At 40.3% G+C, this 22,986-nt stretch overlaps 2 protein-coding genes across 4 annotated transcripts in view; both read left to right on the top strand.

Annotated features, from left to right (window-relative positions):
- The window catches only part of syngap1b (synaptic Ras GTPase activating protein 1b), a 176,116-nt gene extending 172,401 nt beyond the window's left edge, over positions 1-3,715 (top strand). For 2 of the 3 annotated variants that reach the window (XM_081616884.1, XM_081616882.1), the window contains one exon: positions 1,284-3,715. In XM_081616884.1, the coding sequence (XP_081473010.1) occupies positions 1,284-1,322 (39 nt within the window). In that variant the 3' untranslated portion in view covers positions 1,323-3,715. The remainder of the gene's footprint in view (positions 1-1,283) is intronic. The other variant, XR_014091401.1, reaches the window with a different exon arrangement.
- Positions 3,716-6,014: 2,299 nt separating this feature from the next.
- On the top strand, positions 6,015-22,752 carry smg5 (SMG5 nonsense mediated mRNA decay factor). The gene is made up of 22 exons (XM_008430760.3): positions 6,015-6,450; positions 6,766-6,864; positions 7,678-7,801; positions 8,325-8,481; positions 9,173-9,262; positions 9,533-9,622; positions 10,622-10,700; positions 10,775-10,900; positions 11,573-11,641; positions 11,815-12,044; positions 13,134-13,271; positions 13,398-14,291; positions 15,042-15,202; positions 15,289-15,364; positions 16,051-16,226; positions 18,678-18,836; positions 18,944-19,003; positions 19,571-19,730; positions 19,898-19,988; positions 20,411-20,485; positions 20,573-20,711; positions 21,498-22,752. The coding sequence occupies exons 1-22, from the start codon at positions 6,386-6,388 to the stop codon at positions 21,579-21,581; spliced, it is 3,342 nt and encodes a 1,113-aa protein (XP_008428982.2). The 5' UTR covers positions 6,015-6,385; the 3' UTR covers positions 21,582-22,752.
- The last annotated feature ends 234 nt before the right edge of the window (positions 22,753-22,986 follow it).

The raw sequence follows: 22,986 nt of genomic DNA, 5'->3' as shown, positions 1-22,986 counted from the left end.
GAAACTTTTGTTTTGCTTTCTTCAACCTAAGGGACTACTTGTTTCCGGAATGAGCTCGTGCATTTTTTCTCTTCTCAATCTCAGAACTGATACATGACAAACTGGTGCTAAACAGAAACAAATGGTGCCATTTTACCAAGTGAGCTGTCTGTGTGTCTGCCATACCACTGCCTCGCTGTCTCCCCCTTCCCCTGCAACGTGTTCTTGATGTGCCTCTGTCTCTGTTCTCTGCATCCTGTTCTGCTCCAATGTCTGATGGGGTTGTTTCCCCCCCCCCTCTCTAGAAGTGCACTATTTCAATATCTGGTTGTATTTAAGGTCACTAAAAGCAGCTTCTTAATTTAGGATAGAAAAAATGAGCAAGTAATTTAATTTCATGTTACAGTAAAAGCTCATTTAATTCACTTTGAGTGGCAGCAATCTAACTTCTCCTCAAACTGCTTCTTTAAGTGCAGATAAACACAAGTGATGTTAAGGGTTGTTCAGTGGAATGTATTAAATAATATTTTTCCATATAATAGATCATTTATAACTATATAGATTGTCTTAGATTAGCCATTAAGTGCCTGAGATAAATGTGCTTAGACGAGCTCAACCAAAGGGTTGATTTGTTTCAAAGTATTATATTGCACCCACATTTTTAAAAAGAGATTTTAAAATGTTCTTATTTTGATCAGATGTGTTTATTTAAAATAAAATCTGAAGTTTATGTCATGGCAACAATATTAGAATAACTTGACATGATTTTGAGAATAAATGTTGTGTCGTGTGTGTAAAATGCCTACAAACACTACTGTTGGAAGTGTTTCTAACATGCATTCATATTCATTTTCATTTTGAACTGTCTGTTGTAAGATTTGTGTGTTTTCCCAGTCTGCTTCACATTCTGTTTAAATGTGGCGTGTTATCCGAGAGGAGGTCAGAGTAATTAGTTTAGATTCATCCTGAAACCAGTGACTGTTGAACCAAAACCTAAACACACTAGCAGTCTTAACGCAGGGACACGTAGGGCTACTTCCTCCTTTCATTGTGAAATCTACCTGTGTGATGAATGATCCTGGATTAACATTGCTGTGAAAATACCTCAGTGACTCAGGTAAACAAGCAGTTGCCTCAGAGCTGAACGCTAACACACACACACACACTCAAATAATTAAAAACAGGATGAGTCCAGCTTTGGAGAGACTGCCGCTCGATATCTATGCTTTAACAGCACCTGATCAAGCACCTCTGCCCCGTTTCTTCTCTCTCTGTGTCTCCCCTTGTTTTTCTCCCCCTTCTAGCCACTCTCAAAGCTTCATGGAGGACAATGTGGAACCTAATTGGCTGATGCACCATCGGCAGTCTTCGGGGTGGCATGGCCAAATGTCCAGAGCCCTCTCTCGTGACGCGATTGGCTGACAAAGGGAGAACTTGGGCCGTTGGTCCTATTCTCTTGTCTCTAGGGATGGTGCAATCCCCCAGCGGACCATGTAAGGAAATGCTGGGATTTCTTTCTTTTTTTTTTTCACTTTACTTGGGCCCTCTCTCTCTCTGATTTGACAAAGGGATTGAAAATAATGTGTTTGACACCTCATTGTTGGATCCATTTTTCACCTATTTAAGGTGGGCTGGACATACTTTGGTGTTTGTAAGCCTGCCGAGCATGCAAAGAACAGCTATGCAGTCTGATCAATCAGCAGAACGGAGGAACACACAGGTCAAGGACAGCGTGGTTCTCAAAGTAAGAGAGAGAGACCTAAAGTGTATTTCAAAGGTGCTTGACTTCTCTTGTTATTTCAGTCCAAGCTGACTCATATTTAAACCTTTCATTTCCCTCTCCTTAGCTCTATTATTACAAATTTTGAGTCTTTTTTTCTTGATTTTTGACAGACTTTATATTTTAGCTTTTCCTCTTTTTCGGAGTTTGATTTTAAAAGGAAACTAAATATGCACAGCCTATTTCAAAAACTGCTGAGGAACAAAAAATCCTGCTTCAAAGACGACTTTGGAAAAACTGGACAGAATGTTATTTATATTTCTATAACGGATTACTCTTATAGTATTTAAAGGAAAAAGAAACTCTTCATCAGACACCTTCTGGAGGAGATATTTATTTCTTGATAAAAATCCGATGGAGCGATCCATTTTATATGAACCAAGTTTTCATACTGAGACAATCTGATGGAGAACAAAGTTGCTCTAAAGCACTGAAGGGACGAACTTGTGTTCTACCTACTCCCCCTATACGACAGTTTGCACGTTGCTGTGACCAGCCTGCTCTTTATTTTTGGGTATTTAAAAAAATATTCTAGAAAGACACGTCAGCGGATGTTTTCTGTCCAACAATCGCCGAGGAGCTCTCCATTTATGGACGATTTGAAAAGCCGTTGGATGCGGACGTTTGCTTCACGCTGACTGTGTATTGTGTAGAGTTTGACCAGAGCAGGGGGGATGAACTTGTTGTTTTCATTGTGGCCATATTTCCAGTCGAATTGCTGTAAAACTACTCATTTATTTCTGCAGCTGGACTCCACTGACACCAGTCTGACCTGAATAAAAAAAAAAATCCCTGCCATTTCTGCTTGACATGAGAACAGAGAGAGATATGTTAGAGGTCCTGCTGAAACGAGTGAATGTGTTTGTAAATACATAAATGTATAAATGTGCGTATGTGTTGGCTAAATCTTGTGTACATATTGGATATGTGTGTGTATATATGGTATGTCTGTGTGTATATAGTTTGTTTGTACATGCAGAGTGTACAGTTATTTTTTTCCTCTAATGTTTCTCTCTCTTTGTATGACTAGGTCTTCTCAAGTTCCAAACACCGAGGCATGGAAAGGTTTTTACACGTAATACTGACAGAGGCACTTTTTACACGCAGACTTAGAATATCAGCCAGGTCTGTCACTTCTAGCTACGTTCTCACATAAGAAGCTACTCACATAATCTTAAGCTTGCACTCATTTTCTGACCAACTTAAAAAGCTTTTTTAGATAAGATTTGGGTGAGCAAGCATTGTTTGTACATATTATGGTCAAACCGAAACCTTTTTTTTTTTCCATTTGCATTTATTTGCTTTGAGTTCTATCACTTTTGGTTTCTATGATATATATGTTTGAGGGTGGTTGTCATTCATAGGTATATATTTAATCTGACAACCCTTATATATGTTTCTTGAAATTTTGCTCCCCAAATCCTGCGCTCATGGAACCGTTTTATGCAGGCAAATCCGTCCATGAAAGCATACTGTTATTACTTAAAACTGCTTGTTTTTGTATAGGTCCTAACTAAATAAGTGTGCCTCCTCCATATACTCTTACTAACCATAGATCCATTATCTCTGCTGGTCACACATGTTCACACCCTCCTTTACAAGCCATAGCCCCTTTTCCCCCTCAGATCTCCTCTATTGTTGTTTTTCCAGGACAGACTTTTGGGGATTTTGTGTATATTAATGGAAGAGTGGTGTTGAAGAGTGTTTTGCAGTTATATATGGATTTGTTATGAATGTGGATATTCTGCTAGTTGAGTTATTATTGTAATAATGATAATAATCATTGCCTCTTTGATTTTGTTGATTAATGATGCAGTTGAAGAAGATGACATTGTTTCTTCTTTTTTTTTTTCTTTTTTTTTTTTGAACACACCGCAATTTATATTTTTCGGGTGGGTGACAGCGGAGATAGAAATACATAATTAAATTAATAAATAAAAAATATTTGAATTCTTACCTTGTAGTGTGTTGTTTTTAAATCAAGGAGTTGAATTTAAACACTTTATTATAAAATAAAAGAGGCTGGACAGTGGCGCGGTTATCAGCCCTGCAAAAAGGTCCTGAGCTCTTGCAGCATGGAGTTTGCATGTTCTCCCTGTGCATAGCTGAAAATGAAATAACACACAATAAAACTATATCAGCACTCAAGGCAGCACAAATCATCTAGAATAATAAAAAACCCAACAGCCAAATGGTTAAAAAAAAACAACTAAAGTGCAAGTTTGATCTTGAATTTCGTGTATCTGAGGAAAAGTACATAATACATGTACAATCTTTATTATTTATTGAAATAAATTAAAAATCTCTGAAGAAAAGCTAAGTTCACCCTTGTTGCTTTTGCTAGATTTTTGAGAGAAAGTAGCAACTAGGTGAAAATTACCTGATTGTCATCACTGTGACCAACAAAGCAGTTTGCAACTCTGATGCAGAAAGTAGAAAGATGCAACAATGCCAAGTTGGAATGATGTAGACATTTAAATTAAAGACATTTTTTAACAAATCCCATGGATCAGGAGTTTTTTCTTCATGCTGACTCAATCCATCCAGTGTTTGGATGTGTGAAACAGGTGAGTTTCTCCTGTTTGGAGCTGCATAACGATCCCCACTCACCTGCAGCAACAGACGTTTTTCTTCTGTGATTCTGCTCTCAGATGAGCTGAGTAGATCGTTTCTGCATCCCCAGCCAGTGTGCCCAGGGTGATGATGGACCCAGGAAGAGGAGATTCAGCAGAACACGGCATGCTTGTCAGGGTGCTACCCTCCCATTGCTGATCGCCTGGAGACCTTCAGGCAGTCTGGCAACACGTGACGTTAGAAATACAACACAGTGAAAGAGCATGGTTCACCCAGCGAGAACACTTGTTAAGTATTTAATTTCCTTTTAGGGGAAATTTTATGTCCTGATTTTCACCAAACAGTGCAATGATGTTACCTTTTATTAAATGTTCTCTAATATCCTGAAATTATGTGACGGTAAGATCATTTTTTGTTAATTTTTTAATGGAAACAAAAGCAGGTCTATAAACGGATCTGCACATATCAAGCAAAAATAATTATCCCAGTCTTTAGTTCAGAAATTATTTTTGTGTTTTATTACATTTTCCCATTGTAACTGGTCAAACCTTAAAGGTAATAATGTCTCTCCAGCTGTAGCAGTGGATTATGGGGATGCACAATAATGCATATCTTTGCAGACCTCTGCTGACAAGTAGGAGAAATTACAAAGCAATTCAAAACCTAGAAGCAATAATGGCTATCAACATATGCAAGTCATTAAGAGACGTACAGCTTTTATGACTGACTTAACTCTGCAGGGAAAATGTCCTGCAGTTTCTTTATAAGAAAGGTTCAGATGTGGCTTACAAGATGATCCCACTCAGACATATTGAACTACATAGCACCAGTTATACCATTTACATTGTCAAAATTAGGCACGGTTACTGAAAAAAAAGTATATTAGAGGTCACTGAATTAATTTACAAATACTGATTAAAATAGGATGTAAAGCAGCTGATGGAGAATTTCAAGCAGACCTTCTGATTGACCAGTTTTGCAAAATATCATCACTTACTAAAACGCAAATGGCAGCAAGATAGGAAACCTTTAATCTTTCGTAGAAGTAAGTTGAAACTGAGCCACTGCAGCACCATGGACAGCTCTCCATTCCAGGATCTCTGTCTAGATATGCCTACTTAATAATGTTAAACATTCCTTAAAATGCCTTGTTGCTGAAGTGTGCAATGCAAGCGTTCTTGAAGAGAAAAGTACATAACAGTGAACAATGTGAAACACAACTTTTATCACTGCAAGGACAACGGGAGGAAACCTGTGTTTCCTCCCGTTGTCCCGTTATTTTTGTATTTTTATTTATTTCGCTTTACACATTCTTCGCTGTACACTTAGGAGGAATTTTAAAATTCACTCTTGACCAAATAAAGCTTGTGTGATAATTCAAATGTTATCATGAAGTTTACGTGGTTTAATGGGTCAGCCCAGTCCTTTTAGGGGAGATTTTATGTCTTGATTTTCATCTTAGATGTCTTAATAGCACCAAACAGTGCAATGATGTTTGGTGCTATATAAAAGTCTTTTTATATTGTTGGAACGCAATACACTTAAAGAACATCAGAAATTCACGCGTCGTGACCGCTGTTAAAGGCTAAAGCTAATCTTTTCAACTTGTCTTCCCTTACCAATATGGCGAAGTTGTTGACGTCTCACTTCTGTAATCTCGTAATTTTGTTTTTGAACTCTCGCGATGTTCAGGCGGTCAGTGCCTGCTATGAATAATGGCCGCCTTCGTAGCGATGGCCGGAACGGAAAATAACACAAAAGGGATAATAGAGCTTTTTAGCTGACTGGAAGAACAGTAAGGCGCCGGGGACCCCTTCCTACCCACTTTTCAGGACGGATGGGTGGAGGGGGGTTGGCCAAAGGATTCAAGAAACAGAAAGAGACTCTCAGGGAACACAGGGAAAGCTAAACGGGGAGCTAGCGCTAGCTGGCTAACAACACAGTTGTCACTAACGGGGAACAGAGCCGAGTAACCGCGACAGCTGTTCCGTCGAGAGGCCCGAATGAAACGGTGACCCCGCATTGTGGTGGAACTGCCGGCCTGTCGCTAATATGAGCGGACCGGGTCAGGACAGCGAGCCCGAGGCGAAAGTCCTTCTTATCAAGCGGCTTTACAGGTGAGTGGACGAGGCCGTTTTCGTCGAGCTAACCGATGAGCTAGTGAAATGTCTAAAAGAGTCAGATGGTTTCTGTTGTTGATACTTATGTTTAAGATACATCTATGCTAGTAGCTGAAACTACACCTGACTCTGTCATGAGGTTCTTTTTTTCCTCTGATGAACGTAACCTAGCTGTCATGTGTCATTCATCCTGTTGCAGAGAAATGAAACAGAAAGGGTTGCAGCTTTTTAACATTTCGGGACATTTGTTGCGTGACAAACCGCTACTTCTGGTGATTCATGTGGTGACAGTAATGCTTTTCATCCATCCAGGGCTGTGGTGGAATCTGTGCACAAGCTGGATGTCATCATCGGCAGCAAGTCATCCTACAGAGAAGTCTTCAAGCCGGAGAACATCAGCCTGCGGAACAAGTATGTCCAGATCTGCTCTCACCGAAACTTTACAGGCTGAATGGGGACTGGTTTCATACAAACGCACCGTCACTCTGCAGCACTTCCTGTTTCAAAGGAAGTTCAGACAGGCAGACTTCTTATTTATTAATTAGACCAACAAGAATTACAGTTCTGCTCAGAGACATTTGTCACATACTTAAATGTTTAAGTATCTGTAGATACATTTGGGTGGCAATCCTCTTATGAACGAGGTCTAATAAAACTAACAGATTTATAGTGTTTTTATTGTTTAATTTTTTGTTTTAATCGTTTTGCCCTTTCTGAATCACTTTGTGATCTATGTGAAAGTTGCTGCAGAAATATAATGTTACTTCTTGTTGCGTCACCATCAGTACTTGTCATTGCACTCTTAGTGCTGTTGTGGTCAAAACCCTTACTGAAAAGCATTAAAGACATAGTTATTATATTATTTTTTAATTTTAAAAAGCTAATTGGCTGATATTGCTTACTGTTGAGTCATCTAGATTAAGCTTCTCGAAGGTTTGATGCATAATGGGACTGCAGCAAGTTTTGGATAATTTATGGCTCTTTCCCCAACATACCATTTGTCTCTAACTGCCTGATATGTTGACTTCTTCTGTGGATAGACTGGATTTTAACAACAGCTGTGTATATCTTATATTGCCTGTTGTTCAGCCTCATTTTTGTCTCCATAAAATAAAATAAAAATGATAATTAGGAGCTGTGGTTGCATTTTCTTGTAGCAACACCTCCAACTGTTGCATAAAGCTATCCATGTGTTCATCCGTTGTATGTTTTTGATTTTCCTAGGCTGAGAGAGCTGTGTGTGAAATTAATGTTTCTGCATCCTGTCGACTACGGCCGTAAGGCCGAGGAGCTGCTCTGGAGGAAGGTTTACTATGAGGTCATCCAGGTTATCAAGACGAACAAGAAGGTAAGATGGCAAAAAGTCACTCAACAGCTGTGGAAATGTCTCTTTGGTGACAAAGCAGCCATTGGAATTATATAGATTAACAGAGCGACACACAGGATTCTTACCCGGTTTGGATTAAATCTGGATTAAATCTGTTCCACGTCTGGACTAAAATCTATTCTAATTCTAGGTTTAAGTCTATTCCAGGTCTGGATTAAAACTATTCTTGTTCTACATTTAAATCTGTTTCAGACCTGAATTAAATATGTTTCACATCTGGATTTAAGGCCTGCTCCATTTCTGGATTAAATCTGTTCCAGTTCTGGATTAAATCGGGTCCATGTCTAGATTTAAGTCTGACGTGAGAAAACGCAACAAGAAGTATAAACTTGAGCTTGTGTGTAACCCATTAAGAAGGAGTTTTGACTTCTGTATTAAACAAATCTGTATATGACTTTAGTTTTTTGTTACTTTTTTCCCTCCATTTTGCATTTTTAGCTCTTCATGTTGCTCCTACCTCATTTTTTCTTCCTGTTGCTTTCAGCACATCCACAGCCGCAGTGCCCTGGAGTGCGCCTACAGAACGCACCTCATCGCCGGCGTGGGTTTCTACCAACATCTGCTGCTCTACATCCAATCACATTACCAGCTGGAGCTGCAGGACTGCATCGATTGGACGCACGTCACTGATCCTCTGATCGGTGAGAGCTCAAACCTTGAATCTTTCCCTAAACAAAAACACACGAAGCTTTAGATTAATCATTTCTGGCTGCAGTTTGGGTATTTTTGGAAAAACCTAGACTAAAATTCACCAGAAACACCAATGTCATTTAAGAGTTATTTTACTTCTCTTCTTTCATTTTAATGTATCTATTTACAAAGTCATTGCTTTTAAAGTCTAGGAACCATTAAAACCATTTCATGGAATACATTTTTGTCCAAACATTTTTCAAATTAAGTGGTTTGCTCTTTATTTCTGTATGATAAATTTATATAATATCTCAGTTCAGATTTTTCTTCTCCTGATTCTATAAGTTTGTGTTTTGCTTTGAAAGACATAATGACTGTCGCTGGAGTTCAGGAGCCTTGAAATTTGTCCTGCAACTTCAGCTGCACGTCTGCTGATTCATTTGCTGAATCCTTCAGACTTTAAAGTCTGAATCAGGAGTTTTATTCCTCAAAAAGCTTCTTCAGGTCAAACTACTGGCCAGTTTCTGAATCAGGATTATGTCTTGTATGGATTCTGTTTGTTTTTTTTCACCATTTACAGTTTTTATTGCTCATCAAGCCACATTTTTTATTCTAAAACCCACTGATGGGGTTTTAGCTTCTTTCTTTCTTTGGAGCTAACTTCACATCAGTTTTGACTTGAAGTCTAATTATTTCCAACAGGTCGGAAGAAACCCGTGTCGGCCTCTTCTAGAGAGATGGAGTGGGCTCAGATGGCGTGTCATCGCTGTCTGGTCTACCTCGGAGATCTGGGTAATAACATGTTAATAGCATATTTAGATCGGCTCATCTCTATTCCATGTCTGTAGAGGTGTGAGGCAGCCAGTGGGTGTCATCGCCGGTGCGTGGGAAAATTGGCCTGGTGTTACAGAAGGAACTGAGAACAGGCTGTGTGAGAGGAGGAATAACGTTTATTCAGTTATTAGAAATGTCAGAATTTAATAAAAGTAGAATTTTCACAGTTTTGCTGATTTGTTGTCTGTATGTTTTCAATAATGTTTGGTAATCTGGTTTGGTCACCAGCGCGCTATCAGAACGAACTTGCTGGAGTGGAAGCTGAACAGCTGGCAGAGAGATTTTACCACCAAGCCTTGTCTGTCATGCCCCATGTTGGTGAGTCATGATTTCTGACTTCAATTCCTTTGCATTTGTTCATTTTACTAATTAAAAACAACAATGGGACTTCTGTGTGAACGGTTTACGACCCCAAAGCGACCTGCATGCGCAGAAGAAGAACGTTGACGTCACGCAGCAGCATCAGTCTGTTTATGGAAGTAAAAATAGACGCCGCCATTTATGGATAGTTTTAAAGTTGTTCAGCAACAGGAGTCGACAGGATAAAACTTAACTGGACCAAGGAAGGTAATAACAAAAAGGTGCAGCTAATAGCAGCAACCTGTAGTGGAGCATTCACTGCAGCTTCAGTAGAGGAGTCTGTCTGGATGTGGAGTCGGACCAGGAGTGGTGGGACTGTCATGTGATGCCATTGTTTCTGTCTGGTTTTATGCTGTCTGACTTAGCCTGTCACAATAAGCAATTAATCAATTAATCACATGGTAGATGAAATTGAGATTGATCATTTCCATTCTGATTAATATTTTTTGAAATTTTGTTAACAGTTGGATGTTTGCAGTTTTTATTTCCATTTAATCTATCATGTTTGTTTTTTTTACTTTGGATGCTTAAAATGTCTTCTAGTTTAAACTAGTGTTGAAGGGTGAACTTGCACTATTATGCCGTTATCAATACATCACTTGGAAAACAACAATATTATTGTTTATTGCAATAATTACTGGGACAATTTATCATCCAGCAAAATTTGTGGTTGTGACAGGCGTATGTCATCCTTCTCTGGTGCAGAATTATGGCGCATTTCTCACATCAGTGACATAAAAATTGGCACAGATCAGATTTTTGGGGGGTGAAAAGATTGGAATGGGGCTGTTCAGACGTCCATGAAAAAGTTGGATTCACCTGCAGCGTGAATGTGGCCTTTGACTTGAGTTGTCCTCAAAAAGAGCCAAGCTTGGGTCCATTCGTCCGTGTAGTTGAGTGAATAAAGGGGAACAATGACCGGTTATGAATCTGAACCACCTTTCTGCCATTCTGCAGGAATGCCTTTTAACCAGCTGGGAACCCTGGCAGGAAGCAAGTTCTACAATGTGGAAGCAACCTACTACTACCTACGATGGTGAGGGTCCATAACCTCTGGGTTTTAAAGCTTTTTCTAACATGAGGCTAAACAGATATTTATTCTGTCCTCAGCATCCAATCAGATACTCCGTTTGAGGGGGCCTACGGCAACCTGAAGCGTCTGTTCGACAAAGCTGCCAAGATGTACCACCAGGTGAAGAAACAGGAAATGAAGAAGCTGTCTCCGTCTCGGCAAAGGTGATGACGAGTCCCAAGATGCAGCTTTTTTTTTGTTTTGTTTTTTTGACTCAATCATTTTTGGTTTAAAGTTACCGCTCTTAATTGGCCTTTTCTTGAATAATCTGTCAAAGTAGCAAAGTGTTTGGTGAAAATCTATTCTTTTCCATCTTCACTCTGTCAACAAAGAAGCTTTTAACAGCCTAAAAAACAGCCTCTCATTGTCATTGTGCAAGAAAAAAAAAGAAGTTTGAAAAAATAGCAACTCTCAAAGGCAGTGCAGATAAATAAATGAGTTTATTAAGTATATATAGTAGAAACAACTGGATTGTTAAGAATGATGATAAGGGTTTGGATGAATTTGCCGTTTTCAGGGCAACTCTTGTCTAGAAACTGTTTTTTAGTCTATTTGTTCTGGTCTTTATTGGGTCTTATCCAAATAAAACTATATTCTTTTACCACCTGGAAACATTAAATTATGATTTTTGATTACCTAGCAGTTAGTATTTACTTCTTTGCCTCTTCTGTGCACGAAGAAAATCGACTTTTGTCTCTTCTTTTTTGCAGAATCAGAGAGGTTTGCTTGTTTTTCTAGGATTATTCTTGCCTTTGTGTCACTAAAGAATTTCCTGTTTAAATCAGAATAATAAAAACTTATGTTTACTCATAAAGTTTTTTTTTGTTTCTACATAGATCCAAAGACATTAAGCGTGTCCTGGTGAGCTTCATGTACCTTCAGAGTCTACTGCAGCCTAAAAACAGGTCAGTCTCTGAGCTGCCGTACTTTTTATTTCACTTCCTGGCTTTATTCTCTGTTGTAGCTCCAGTTAACACTGTCTACAGTTTCTAACCTGCCCTGTGCATCAGAAATCATGTTCTGTAAGCCGTGACCCACCAACCCTTTGCTTTTTGTTTTCGCTTTGCTTCCGATGAAGCTTGATGGAGACGGAGCTGACTTCGCTCTGCCAGTCGGTGCTGGAGGACTTCAACCTGGTTCTGTTTTACCTTCCGGCTCCGACACACGGAGGCGCTCCACCCTGTCCGAGTGAGGAAGAGGAGGAGCAGACGCAGCACAGCGACAGTTCCTACCCCGTTCTGCCCGACAACCTCATCTTCAAGATGGTGGTCACGTGCCTGATGGTCGTGCACAGCCTTAAGAGAGGAGGTGTGTTTTTTAAACAGTGTTTTTCCACCTGGTTATTTTAATTAACTTGGAGTCAGTCATTTTTCATTTGAACACAAAAATAAGAAATAAGCAGATTTCATTATATATATTTTTTATTCCAATTTGTTCCTGTATCTCTGTGCAAACAGTCCCAAGTTTTTAACTGAAAAATGTTTCAGTTAAAAAGAAAAGTCAGCATTTATTTCCAGTTTCTGACATCCAAATCTCTGAAAAACATTCTGTATCTTAACCACCCGTTTTATTAAACTAATAGGACAATTGGCATATATATTTGTTTTCCTGCTAATTAGTCCACAGATTCAAGAAATCTGCCCCAAAGCCAACAAAAACATGAACACTGCAGTAAAATCCCCAAAAAGCAATTAAATTCTGCCTCAACTATAAAACATTTCCAAATTTGCAAGTAAAATATTTAATTTTATGTCTGTATTTTGATATTTTTTCCACACCTAAACATTTGTTGTTTTTTAGCCGTTTTTGAAAATGGATCGGTGTCCATTATTGTTTAAATAATCGTCAACTAATTTAGTAATCAAATAGTATATAGACTCTAAAAGGATAAAGTACTCACACAGTAACTAAACCAAACTGTACTTTTAGGCAATAAAATGTTTTTGTTATTTAAAAAAAGAAATTAATTATTTGTGTATTTGCATCTTTTAATTTATTTCTAATCTTGTATTAAAAGGTTCAAGTAGTTTAATGAAAAATCTGCAGAATGAGCCAGTTTTTTATCTAATTAATTGGGTTTTAAAATAGGCATTAGCTGCAGCTCTAAATAAAACATGCTTCCCTTTGCAAAGCTAGAAGAGGAAGAGAAGTGTCTCCGATATGCAGAGCAAACTGGTTGTGTGCATATTTGAGACGTAGCAACAGAGAGCTGCAGATATGACAGGAATGTGTTCCTGGACCATAAAGTGCCGATTGTTCCCGATGAGTAAAAGTCTTCTATGTATCGTTATGAACAAGAGTAGCTACAAAATGATTATAAAACATTAACTTGGTTTATTACACACAGTTTCAGTTTCGTTCACCTTTTCACTTCTAACAAATCTTGTTTTGTTTAAGGTTCTAAGCAGTACAGCGCGTCCATAGCGTTTACGCTGGCTCTGTTCTCCCACCTGGTGAACCACGTGAACATCCGGCTGCAGGCTGAACTGGAGGAGGGGGAGAGCCAGGTTCCTGCGCTGCACACTGACGCTGCAGGTGAGTCAGAAAACATCGACTTCAGGGTGTTTGTTCAGCTCTGTGGATTTAAAGTTTTCCCTTGGCAGAATGTCAAAAACATATTTTAACCAAACTAAAATCAAGCATGTTTCTCCTCTTACCCAGATGACCTTGAAATGAGGGATATGTCAGCTGCAGAAGTGGATCAGTCAGAGGAGAGGCCTCTGCAGAACGGCTCCCTGGAGCAGGAGGATGAGGAGGATAAGGATGAAGATGGCCGTGAGCGGGTCCGAGTCAAAAAGCAGAGCAGCGAAGAAGACCAGCACAAGGCAGAGGAGGAGAAGCAGAGACAGAAGAAGAAGTACACCCGCCTATCTCGACTGCGGCGCCGCCGCTGCGCGCATAAAGGCGGACAAGGGGAGGACGAAAGCGACCTTAGCGAAGGATTCGAGAGCGAAGAAGATGAGGACGACGATGAAGGAGGGAGGGTCCATGCTGACTCCACAGGTGGGACGCCAGTAGATGAACCGCTCAACCCTTCGTCTGTGAAGAAGGAGACGAAGAGGGACGGCCTGGGTGAGGAAGGCAGCTGGGAGAGTGGCTCTGAGGAAGAGGAGGGAGGGACCGCTTTCGACGTGGAGACCGACTCGGACATGAACAGCCAGGAGTCCCGCTCAGACCTGGAGGACATGGAGGACACAGAAAACTCAGACAGCACCGAGAGTCAGGCCCGGGAGCAGCAGGAGGAAGAGGAGGAGCAGCCCAGGGAGGAAGGCGGGGAGCGTGACGGCGAGACCCCGCCCAGCACCAACGGGCCCCTCGCGCAGAGCGACTCTAGCATCAGCAGCAACTTGCAGGCCATGTCCTCCCAGCTTTTCCAGTCCAAACGCTGCTTCCGCCTCGCACCCACCTTCAGCAACATGCTGCTGAGGCCTCAGGCCGCCTCAGGCTCCACCCCCACCGACACCTCCACCCCGCCCTCCCAGGAGACGCCCCCTCCGCCTGGAGACTCACACCGCGACCTGAACCCCGGCACTGCCAACGGAACCAACGACAATGGTAGTGTACATCCAGCCTCCTTAGTTCAGGCACTGAGACTTAAATGTCTAATTTTAATATGCAAAATTCACATTTTCCACCTTTTTGTTCTTCCATTTGTGTTTCTACTGATTCCAAAAACAGCCCAAGCTTGTAAGAATAAGCACTCAGCCATTTTTTGGCAATAAGTTCATGTTTTGTGGTGTCTGTAAAATGAGCCGTTTCAAAAATATTCAGATTGTTGATTGTTACCTAGCAACGCCAACCGAGTCTAGTCCGACACCTACTAACTGTACAATGGCTGCTGGAAAAAACAAGTGTTTTGTTGTTGACTTACCGTCGAGAAACCACTTGCTGCATTTTTGTTGGTTGTGCAGGAGGTTCCACTTCTGCTTTTCAAAGACGTACGGTTGCATAATTGTGGATCTGTTTGCAACCATTTTCACATGTGTGTAAATGTTGAGTTCAGGGGGCTGGGGGCGTGGCCAACAGCAGATCTATATTATATTTTGTATAATTTTGGCTTAATTATTGCTCTGAACATGTTTAAGTGTTTGGCCCAGTTAAAGTCCACTCCACACCCCGGTCCAGTTGATTTCCAGCTGAGTTTGATGATTCTTTATAGATTGAAATCTGAAAGGTGTGGCTTGTACCTGTTGAGAACTGTTATCCACTTCACAGTTCCGAACTACATGATCCAAATAAACCATGTTTGCGATAATATCTCGACAAAATAATCTGGTTTTGTTGATCTGTCTTGTTTCCCACTAGACCTGGACTCGGACTCGGAGGAAAGTCAGCACAGCGCCCACAGTGAAAAAACCCTGCTGGAGAAACTGGAGATTCTGTCCAATCAGGGCTTGATGCAGGTGGTGAAGGTCTTTGTTGATTGGCTCAGGACGAACACAGATATCATCCTCATGTGCGCACAGGTGAGCCGACACATTAACACACCTGTTTTACTGCTGCAATGAAAAATGCTCGTCTTTCTGACTGGGATGATCTGCTTTTTCTGCAGAGTTCGCAGAGCTTGTGGAACCGTCTGTCGGTTCTGCTGAACCTTCTTCCAGACGGCAGCAAGTTGCTGGAGGCTGGTGAGACCACCAGGGCTGCAACTAACATTTGTTTTATTTAATCAAATTATTCCGACAGTTAATGGATTAAAAAAATGGCTTGCTGATTTTTCCATTTAACCACCAAAGCTTTTTTTTGTACAAAATTAGAAATGCATTAAAAGATGCAAGCAAACAAATAATTCAGTTTCTTTTTTTAACTAAGAAACATTTTACTGTCTAAAATCCAATGATGCAGCATTCCTCTAATGAACGCTTTGTAGCAAAGGATGCAAAAATACTTTTAACATCAGCATGTGAAAAGCTCAGCCTTTTCTGCTTGACTTGGCAACAACAGTGTATCACTGATCTGATTATTAATTTTAGGATTAGCTAATTGATCATCGGATGCTGTCCAAAAGGGTTTAAAAACTTGATTTTCTGTATATTAATTACATCTGTATACTCAAGTTAATTACCATTAAATTATTATTTAATTGATTAATCCGATTAGTCATTTCAGCAGTTACTCGTCACAGCAGCTAAAAAGCTTCACTTATCTGAATCCAGTTGATTTCTGTGCTGCTGTGGCATTTATTTTTAGGTGCCTTAAAAATGCAAATTAAGTCTGGAAACCAAAGTTAAATGGCGCAGCCTTCATTTTGTGATGAAGCCTGGAAAAATCTGTTTTTTTTATTTTGTTGTGTGTGTGTGTGTGTGTGGTGCAGATTTGGGGCTGAACTCGGAGGTGACAGAGCTGTTGAAGGAGTGCGAACAGCCGGGTTTGAGCCAGACTCTGCTGCTGCCTGAGGATGTGGCGCTGCGGCACCTGCCTGCGCTCAGCGTCGCTCACCGCCGCCTGGATTTCAGTCGCCGCAACGCCTCCCTCAGTCCCCTGCAGGAGGTGCGCTCCAGTTATGTACAGAATATGACATCAGCGCATATTTGCAGATATTTTAAAGACACTCGAAATGAACTGCCCAGTTTAATTGATTCAGTTTAAACCAGGCGCCTTTCCAGATTGTTGTCTTGGAATTAGGCCAGTCGCGATAAACGATAAATCAATTAATCGGACGATAAATTAAACCTATCGAGGTCATTTTAATTATCGGCTTTATCGTCTCTTCCGGCCTTTTTTCTTTCTGTTGATGACACTGAATGAAAAAAGGCTCAGCTCAGGTGCTGTTCACTGACCCTCCCTTCCTCATTTCCTTAGTGTAATGTCCAGCAACTGTTGTCGGCCGACTGTCAGCCCATTTTCAAAAGCTGAGACACATTAGCCGAAGAAATCCTAGATATAACGGTTCGGTCGGGTTCGTCGTGCCGTGTGGTGTCCAGCCACTTGGGCACAAAATAATGGCTACAAGTCCAGTTAATTCATTTTAAAACCAGGTATTAATCAATGCTTTACTAGAATCTACCTGTGATGCATGTGGCTAGATTCAGCGTAAAGTCCTGACTGAATGAAAATCATTATAACCTATTTATGTCACGTTAACGAAGAACAGATGAAAACTTATCAGGTTTATCAACTGAGGTAGCAACTTGGCTCCAACTCCTCTCCTTGTCATTTCTATATTCTTTGCACAAAACGTTGAATATTAATGTTGTTTCCACATATCATCTCCAATGTCCGCTGGATTTCCCTCCGTAATTTCCCCTCAGAAAACACGGAGGAGAATCCGCGCTTTCTGATTGGCTACCTGTCACATTCAGCGTTAAGCTCCCAGTCGGGGAAAAACCCCGATTTAGATCGGAGCGGCCACGACGATCTACCGTAACACACAATACACTACAGGATGATCGGTTAGATCGGCCAACGATCTAAGATTGTCATAAGGGGAAATAGGGGCAAAAAATCGTGTAGTCTGAACTACTGCATTAGGTAGTCGGATGTACCCATCTTCTCTATTTAAATCTAGTGATTGCTGAAGGCCAATATAGTATACAGACTTCATAATCTGCACTCTTTTCGTTGAATGCAGTATTTATTTCCACTTTGGCTTTATGTTGTTTAGTTTTTATTCAAGTACATTTTTTGTTAATGGAGACTGAGAATCCATTTTATTTTTTGTTTTTGGTTGTTTTGTTTAGTTTATCAGTTCCAGTCTTATGTGTTCTTTTGAAAACAAGGTGTATTTATCAGGAAATCGCATGTATTATTAGTCATTTCCATTAAATCAGTGTCAAAAGGTCTTGAAACAATATTATCGTTTATCGCAATAATTCTTTAGACAATTGATCGTCCAGCAAAATTTGTTATCGTGACAGGCCTAGTTGGAATTATATAGTCCTTAAGCCGTTTTTTACTGAGGCAGTTCTTTTTTTTTCCTAATCACTTGTTGAACTTTCTAATTGAACATGTTCAATAAAAATCTGGTTTTATAACTTGTCAGCGCTGGAAAAGGAACAAATAGTGTGTAAAAATGTTTAGAAATTATTCCATATTCCATCTACTGGAAGATAAAATCCAAATCTCAAAATCAAATTTGATAACTTTATGTTTTTGCATTGATTTACATTGAAATAACATTTTGTCTATAATTTGCTACACCCCCTCCTAGTCGTCAGTATTTTAGTGGGAGGGAAGAAGATTTCTGGCACAGAAGCCACAGACGTTCAAACAATATATAAGTTACCATTTAGCTTTGTGTAATGTCACTAGTTGTTGACCATGCAGATACATTGAACTTAGCACCATGTAAGTTTAGAAACATTTAGGGATGATGAATGAAAACGGCTCAATTTTGAGCTTCATTGATTTCTATTTTTAATAAATTTGGGAAATAAAATCCACATTGTGATAATGGGATATTTCCATGTAGAATTTTGAGGCAATAAAAACACTTAACGCAGTTTGGAATAAGACTGCGACATAACAAAATGTGGAAAAAGTGAAGCGCTGTGAATTCTTTCCAGATGCTTTGTGCTGCAGCTCTGGTGTGGAGTTTTGATGGAATAACTCTGCCTCGTTTAGTAAATAAACTTTTTAAAAACGGTTCAAACATTTTCAGCAGTGCAGAGGAAGCGATCTGCATGTTTTTATATAATCAAGCCCAAATTACATATTTCAGATTCACTTATGTCGACTGTTGTGAACAGATTCTACTTCACAGAAAATACATTCACCATTTTCACCATCTGCACTGTGAAGCTGCGACTTTCTCACAAGTAATCAGCGTGTAGAAGCTTCTGCTCTTTTATCAGAAAAAAAATGCATCAAGTGTTTCAGTAAATACTAAATATGGACAAAATATCTGCTAGCAGGCATCTAAATGTCCATCTAAGTGTGTTTCAGTTAAAAATATGAAACAATAAATGCAAACTCCTTCCTTTTCTCTCCTTTTTTCTTCAGTGTGTGTTGCGAGTGTGTTGCATTCGCAGTTTTGGCCACTTCCTAACAAATCTCCAAGGCAACGTGCTGCACTTCAACCCAGAGGCGGGAATCTTTACCAGCATCAGTCAGTCGGAGCAGGACAATCTGGTGCAGCAGGCGAAGGCCCAGTTCAGGATGGTGAGCGACGGCTGAACACGCCCACAGCCCAACCCTGAAGTAATGCAACTAATGTGTAAATACTTTATTTTTATTCTATAAAATGTTTTTATTTGTGATTTGTCCAGGCGGAAGAGGAGGCCCGTCGGAATCGTTTGATGAGAGACATGGCCCAACTTCGACTGCAGGTTACTTATCAGCTTCTAGCTAAAATCAAAGCAGGAACGCAGCACAGGCGCCGCAGTTAAATTATCTGTTCCAACAATATTTTAATGTTGTTGGATTAGTGCCAACTTATGGAGGTCCATTTCCGCCAGGAACGAAAAAATAAAAGCCCAACAGGAAGTCATAATTTTGAGTTTTAAAGTTATAATTTTGAGATACTGTCGCAAATCTCCTTAAAGAAACAACGCAACTTTCTGTCTCATAATTATGACTTTGAAAGTCAAAAGTATGACTTTAAAGTAGAAATTGACTTTCAAAGTCAAAGTAATGACTTCTGGTCTTGTAATTATGACTTTTATTCTTGTAATTATGACTTTGAATCTCATAATTGACTTTGTGTCTAAAAAATATTACTTTAAAACTCAAAATTGGCTTTTATTCTTGTTAATAGGATGTTTTATCTCAAAATTATGACATTTATTCTCTTAATTAGAACTTCATGTGTAGCTTTTGTTTTTCCTTTTATGGCAGAAATGGTCTTCCATACCAACTCAAAGTAAAACGTTCTTCTCTTTGGTCCTAATCTGCAGTTGGAGGTCTCGCAGCTAGAGGGCAGCCTTCAGCAGCCCAAAGCTCAGTCGTCCATGTCTCCCTACCTTGTCCCTGACGCTGCCGCCCTCTGCCATCATCTGAACCTCATCCGACACCTGGCCGGCAGCGGCTGCTTCATCATCATCATCCCAAGAACAGGTCAGGAAGTCGTTGGTGTTGCACCAGCCAAACGCAGCGCAGATCAGTTAGCAGATGTTTACCGGTGTCCGTAAATATGTCATAGGTTATTTCCAATCTACTTTATAGGTCTCTGAAAGGTAGATTTTTTTTAGTTTTTATTCATCTTTGCTCCATTTGCGTTGCAGTTATTGACGGACTGGATCGGCTAAAAAAGGAAAACGGTGGTGCAAGAGACGGGATCCGCTTCCTGGAGTCGGAATTCCGCAAGGGAAACAGGTCAGTGTCTTCTGAGGGGATCTGTCACCAGTGGCTGTTTGGACCCTCCACAGAGGTTTGCTGAGCAATGTTTTTAAAGGAAATGATATTAAAAATGCCAGTTTTAGCCATTTTCTATGTTTCTAATGCAGTATTTGCATTGGGTTTAAGCAGAATTACATCATTACTGCAAGTTTTGTCCTTTTTTCCGCATCATTTTCAATAAATATTGAACAAATAGGCAAATAATTAAAAAAAAATTCATCCTCGTTTTAGAAAAGTTCATGTTTTCTTTATTTTCTAATCAAAAAATAGCAATAAAATCGCTGTTCTTTAAAGATCAAAACTCTATCATTAAAATATGTTTTTGCAAACATATTAGAACAAGTCAGTGTTATAGTCGCTTACTAATAATGTCGTTCCTCTAAATCTCCCGTCTGCAGGTACATACGCTGTCAGAAGGAGTCGGGTCGCACTTTTGAGAGGGATAAACTGAAGCGGCAGGACATCGAAGCTTGGTGAGCTTCGCTTCATGCCAGGCGTCTCTCGCTGAGTGGAACCTCTTCTCCGTCTGACTCCTCTGCTCTGATCCGCCTCGTTTTCAGGCACCTGTATAAGATGGTGGACAGCTGCCGACAGCTGACGGTGTCCCAGAGCAACGGAGACGAAGACACAGCCGGCATGGTGACCATCCTGACAGGACATGAGGTGGACGAGCTCTGCGCTCGGTCTGCCGCCATGAAGGTCCGACTCTCTTTAGGCTCTTTAACGTTCAGAATTTCCAAATCGTCCACTGATTCAATTTCTGTACATCTCACATTTTGATCTGCTAATTTTGTCACAAAATACTCAGTTTTTAGTTTTTATACGGTACATTATATAGAGCATAATGTACCGTATTTTCCGCACTATAAGGCGCACCGGATTATAAGGCGCACTGTCAGCTTTTGAGGAAATTGAAGGTTTTTAGGTGAGCCTTATAGTGCAGAAAATACGGTACAAAAAGCTCAGAGGTTATAAGCAGCTTTTAACTGCTGTAATAATTTCCTCTGATTATTATGATAAAGTTTTAAAAAGTCTTAGCAGCTTTGCAGAATGTTTTCCAAGTTCCTTGGAAAACTGATCAAATATCTTGATTTACATTTTTTCATGTTAGAATCAACTTATTGATGTAATTTGAAGTCCAGAGGGCCACATGCGGGGCTACGGCGGGGCACATTTGGCCCCCGGGCCTTGAGTTTGACACATACGCTCTGGATCATTCTTCTTTAGATCCACAAATAATATAATGGTGGAGTTGGAGTTTCCAGGGTGAAAAACTGTAGATTTCAGCCACTAATACTCCTTAGATTTTTATTCATTAAAAAAAAAAAAGTTTTTTCTTTCCTCTACCAGTTATGCCCTACTTTGTTCCACATAAACTCTTAAAGAAATGTATTGAAGTTTGTGGTTATAAGGTAAGAAGTAATATTTCTTCATCTGAAGCTCAGATCTGGTGTTTATTTCTTTGCTCTTGTCTCTCTCTGCCAGTCGGCGACCCAGGCTGCGTCGTCCGCAGGCATGGAGCTGAAGAACATCGTGGAGTTCTACCGCCAGTGGAAGGAGATCGGCTGAGAGCGTACCGGGGGGGCAGCTGTCGGTGCTGCGAGCAGCTGATCGATGACAACACTCGCTCCCTCTCTCTCTCCCACTCTTTTGCTCTGTGTGTATCTGCGTCTCCAAAAAGGAAAGAAAAACAACTCAAAAGAAAGCTGGATCGAAGAGTTAAAAGTTTTGAGGGCTTGAAACGGAAATAAAGAGGAGGTTAAAAAATAAAAAATAAATAAAAACAAAAGAAGAAAAGGCAGGCAAAACGAGAAGCAGCAGATCTCCCACCTCTCAGTTTGTTAAACATAAAGCGTGAGCGTGGCGGCGGCGGCAGCCGGGGGAGGAAGCGGTGGGAGGGCGTGCCCCTGGTTCACCTCTAACCAGGAATACACTGTATATGTTAGCAAACGAGTACATTTGTGTTGAGAGAATCCGCACACACAAACTCATTCACGCCGAGATGAATCCATATAGATATTTAGAGCCGTGTTCTGGATTTCCCTTCCCTCTTTCCTTCAGTCTGATTTCCAGAAACGGGGTCAGGAAGGCGAGCCGAGCGGCGGAGGAGGCGCCGCCTGACTTCCATCGATCAGAACCAAACCAGGCGCCTCGTCGCCCGCAGGCTCAAAGGAAGACGGATATATGGTTTCTCTAATATGTGGGGTTTTTTAATTATTTTATTTGGATTTATTTTTTCCTTATTTGCGGTGTACTTTTGTGACCAGTGACGTACTTATTGTGCTATTTGTCTGAGAAAAGAAAGAGAAAACGCAGCAGGCTTCGGCCTGTTGGAAGATTTTCATTTGGATTTTATTTTTGTACCCAAATGATGTTATTTTTCTTTATTTTTTTGTTTTGTTTTTTGTAAGCTGAATCTGAATGATAAACACAGGAATGTCTAAGGGAAAGGGGAAGGGCTTGTTATTGTGTGTTGATCCACTGAACCAATCCTGAACAGAAGCAGAATCTATTTATCAGGTTAGAGGGAGCAGGTAGGTGGGAGCTGATTGGTGGAGATCAGCCGACCTGTCCTGTGGGCGGGGCGGAGGGGGGGTCTGGGTTGTGTCTGTAAACTCCTGAAATGTATCCCATCGACATCACCATCTCCATAGTGACTGTCCCATCATGCACAGTGCAGAGGAGAACCAGTTTATGTGGCCATGCAATGAACAATAAAGAGAAACTGATGCTGATCTTATGACGGTTTTTCTTTTTTTTTCTGCTTAACTATAGTAACAGATGACCTAGAAGAGATTTCATTCTCCTTTTAACATTTCTGCCATTTTTGTTTGACAGGGTGAAATAATTATTCAGCAAACAACATAAAAAACAGGAATTAGGTTGGTAATATTTGAAGTGTTCAAATTAGACATTCATGGTCAAAAGTTTGATGTGACTCTGAATACTTATGATATAGGAAACTGACTTGAGG

Source organism: Poecilia reticulata, chromosome 16 (genome assembly GCF_904066995.2).
Source record: "Poecilia reticulata chromosome 16, P_reticulata-male-v2, whole genome shotgun sequence".
In the NCBI taxonomy this organism is placed as follows: Eukaryota; Metazoa; Chordata; class Actinopteri; order Cyprinodontiformes; family Poeciliidae; genus Poecilia; species Poecilia reticulata.
This window is presented reverse-complemented; position numbering and strand designations above follow the sequence as displayed.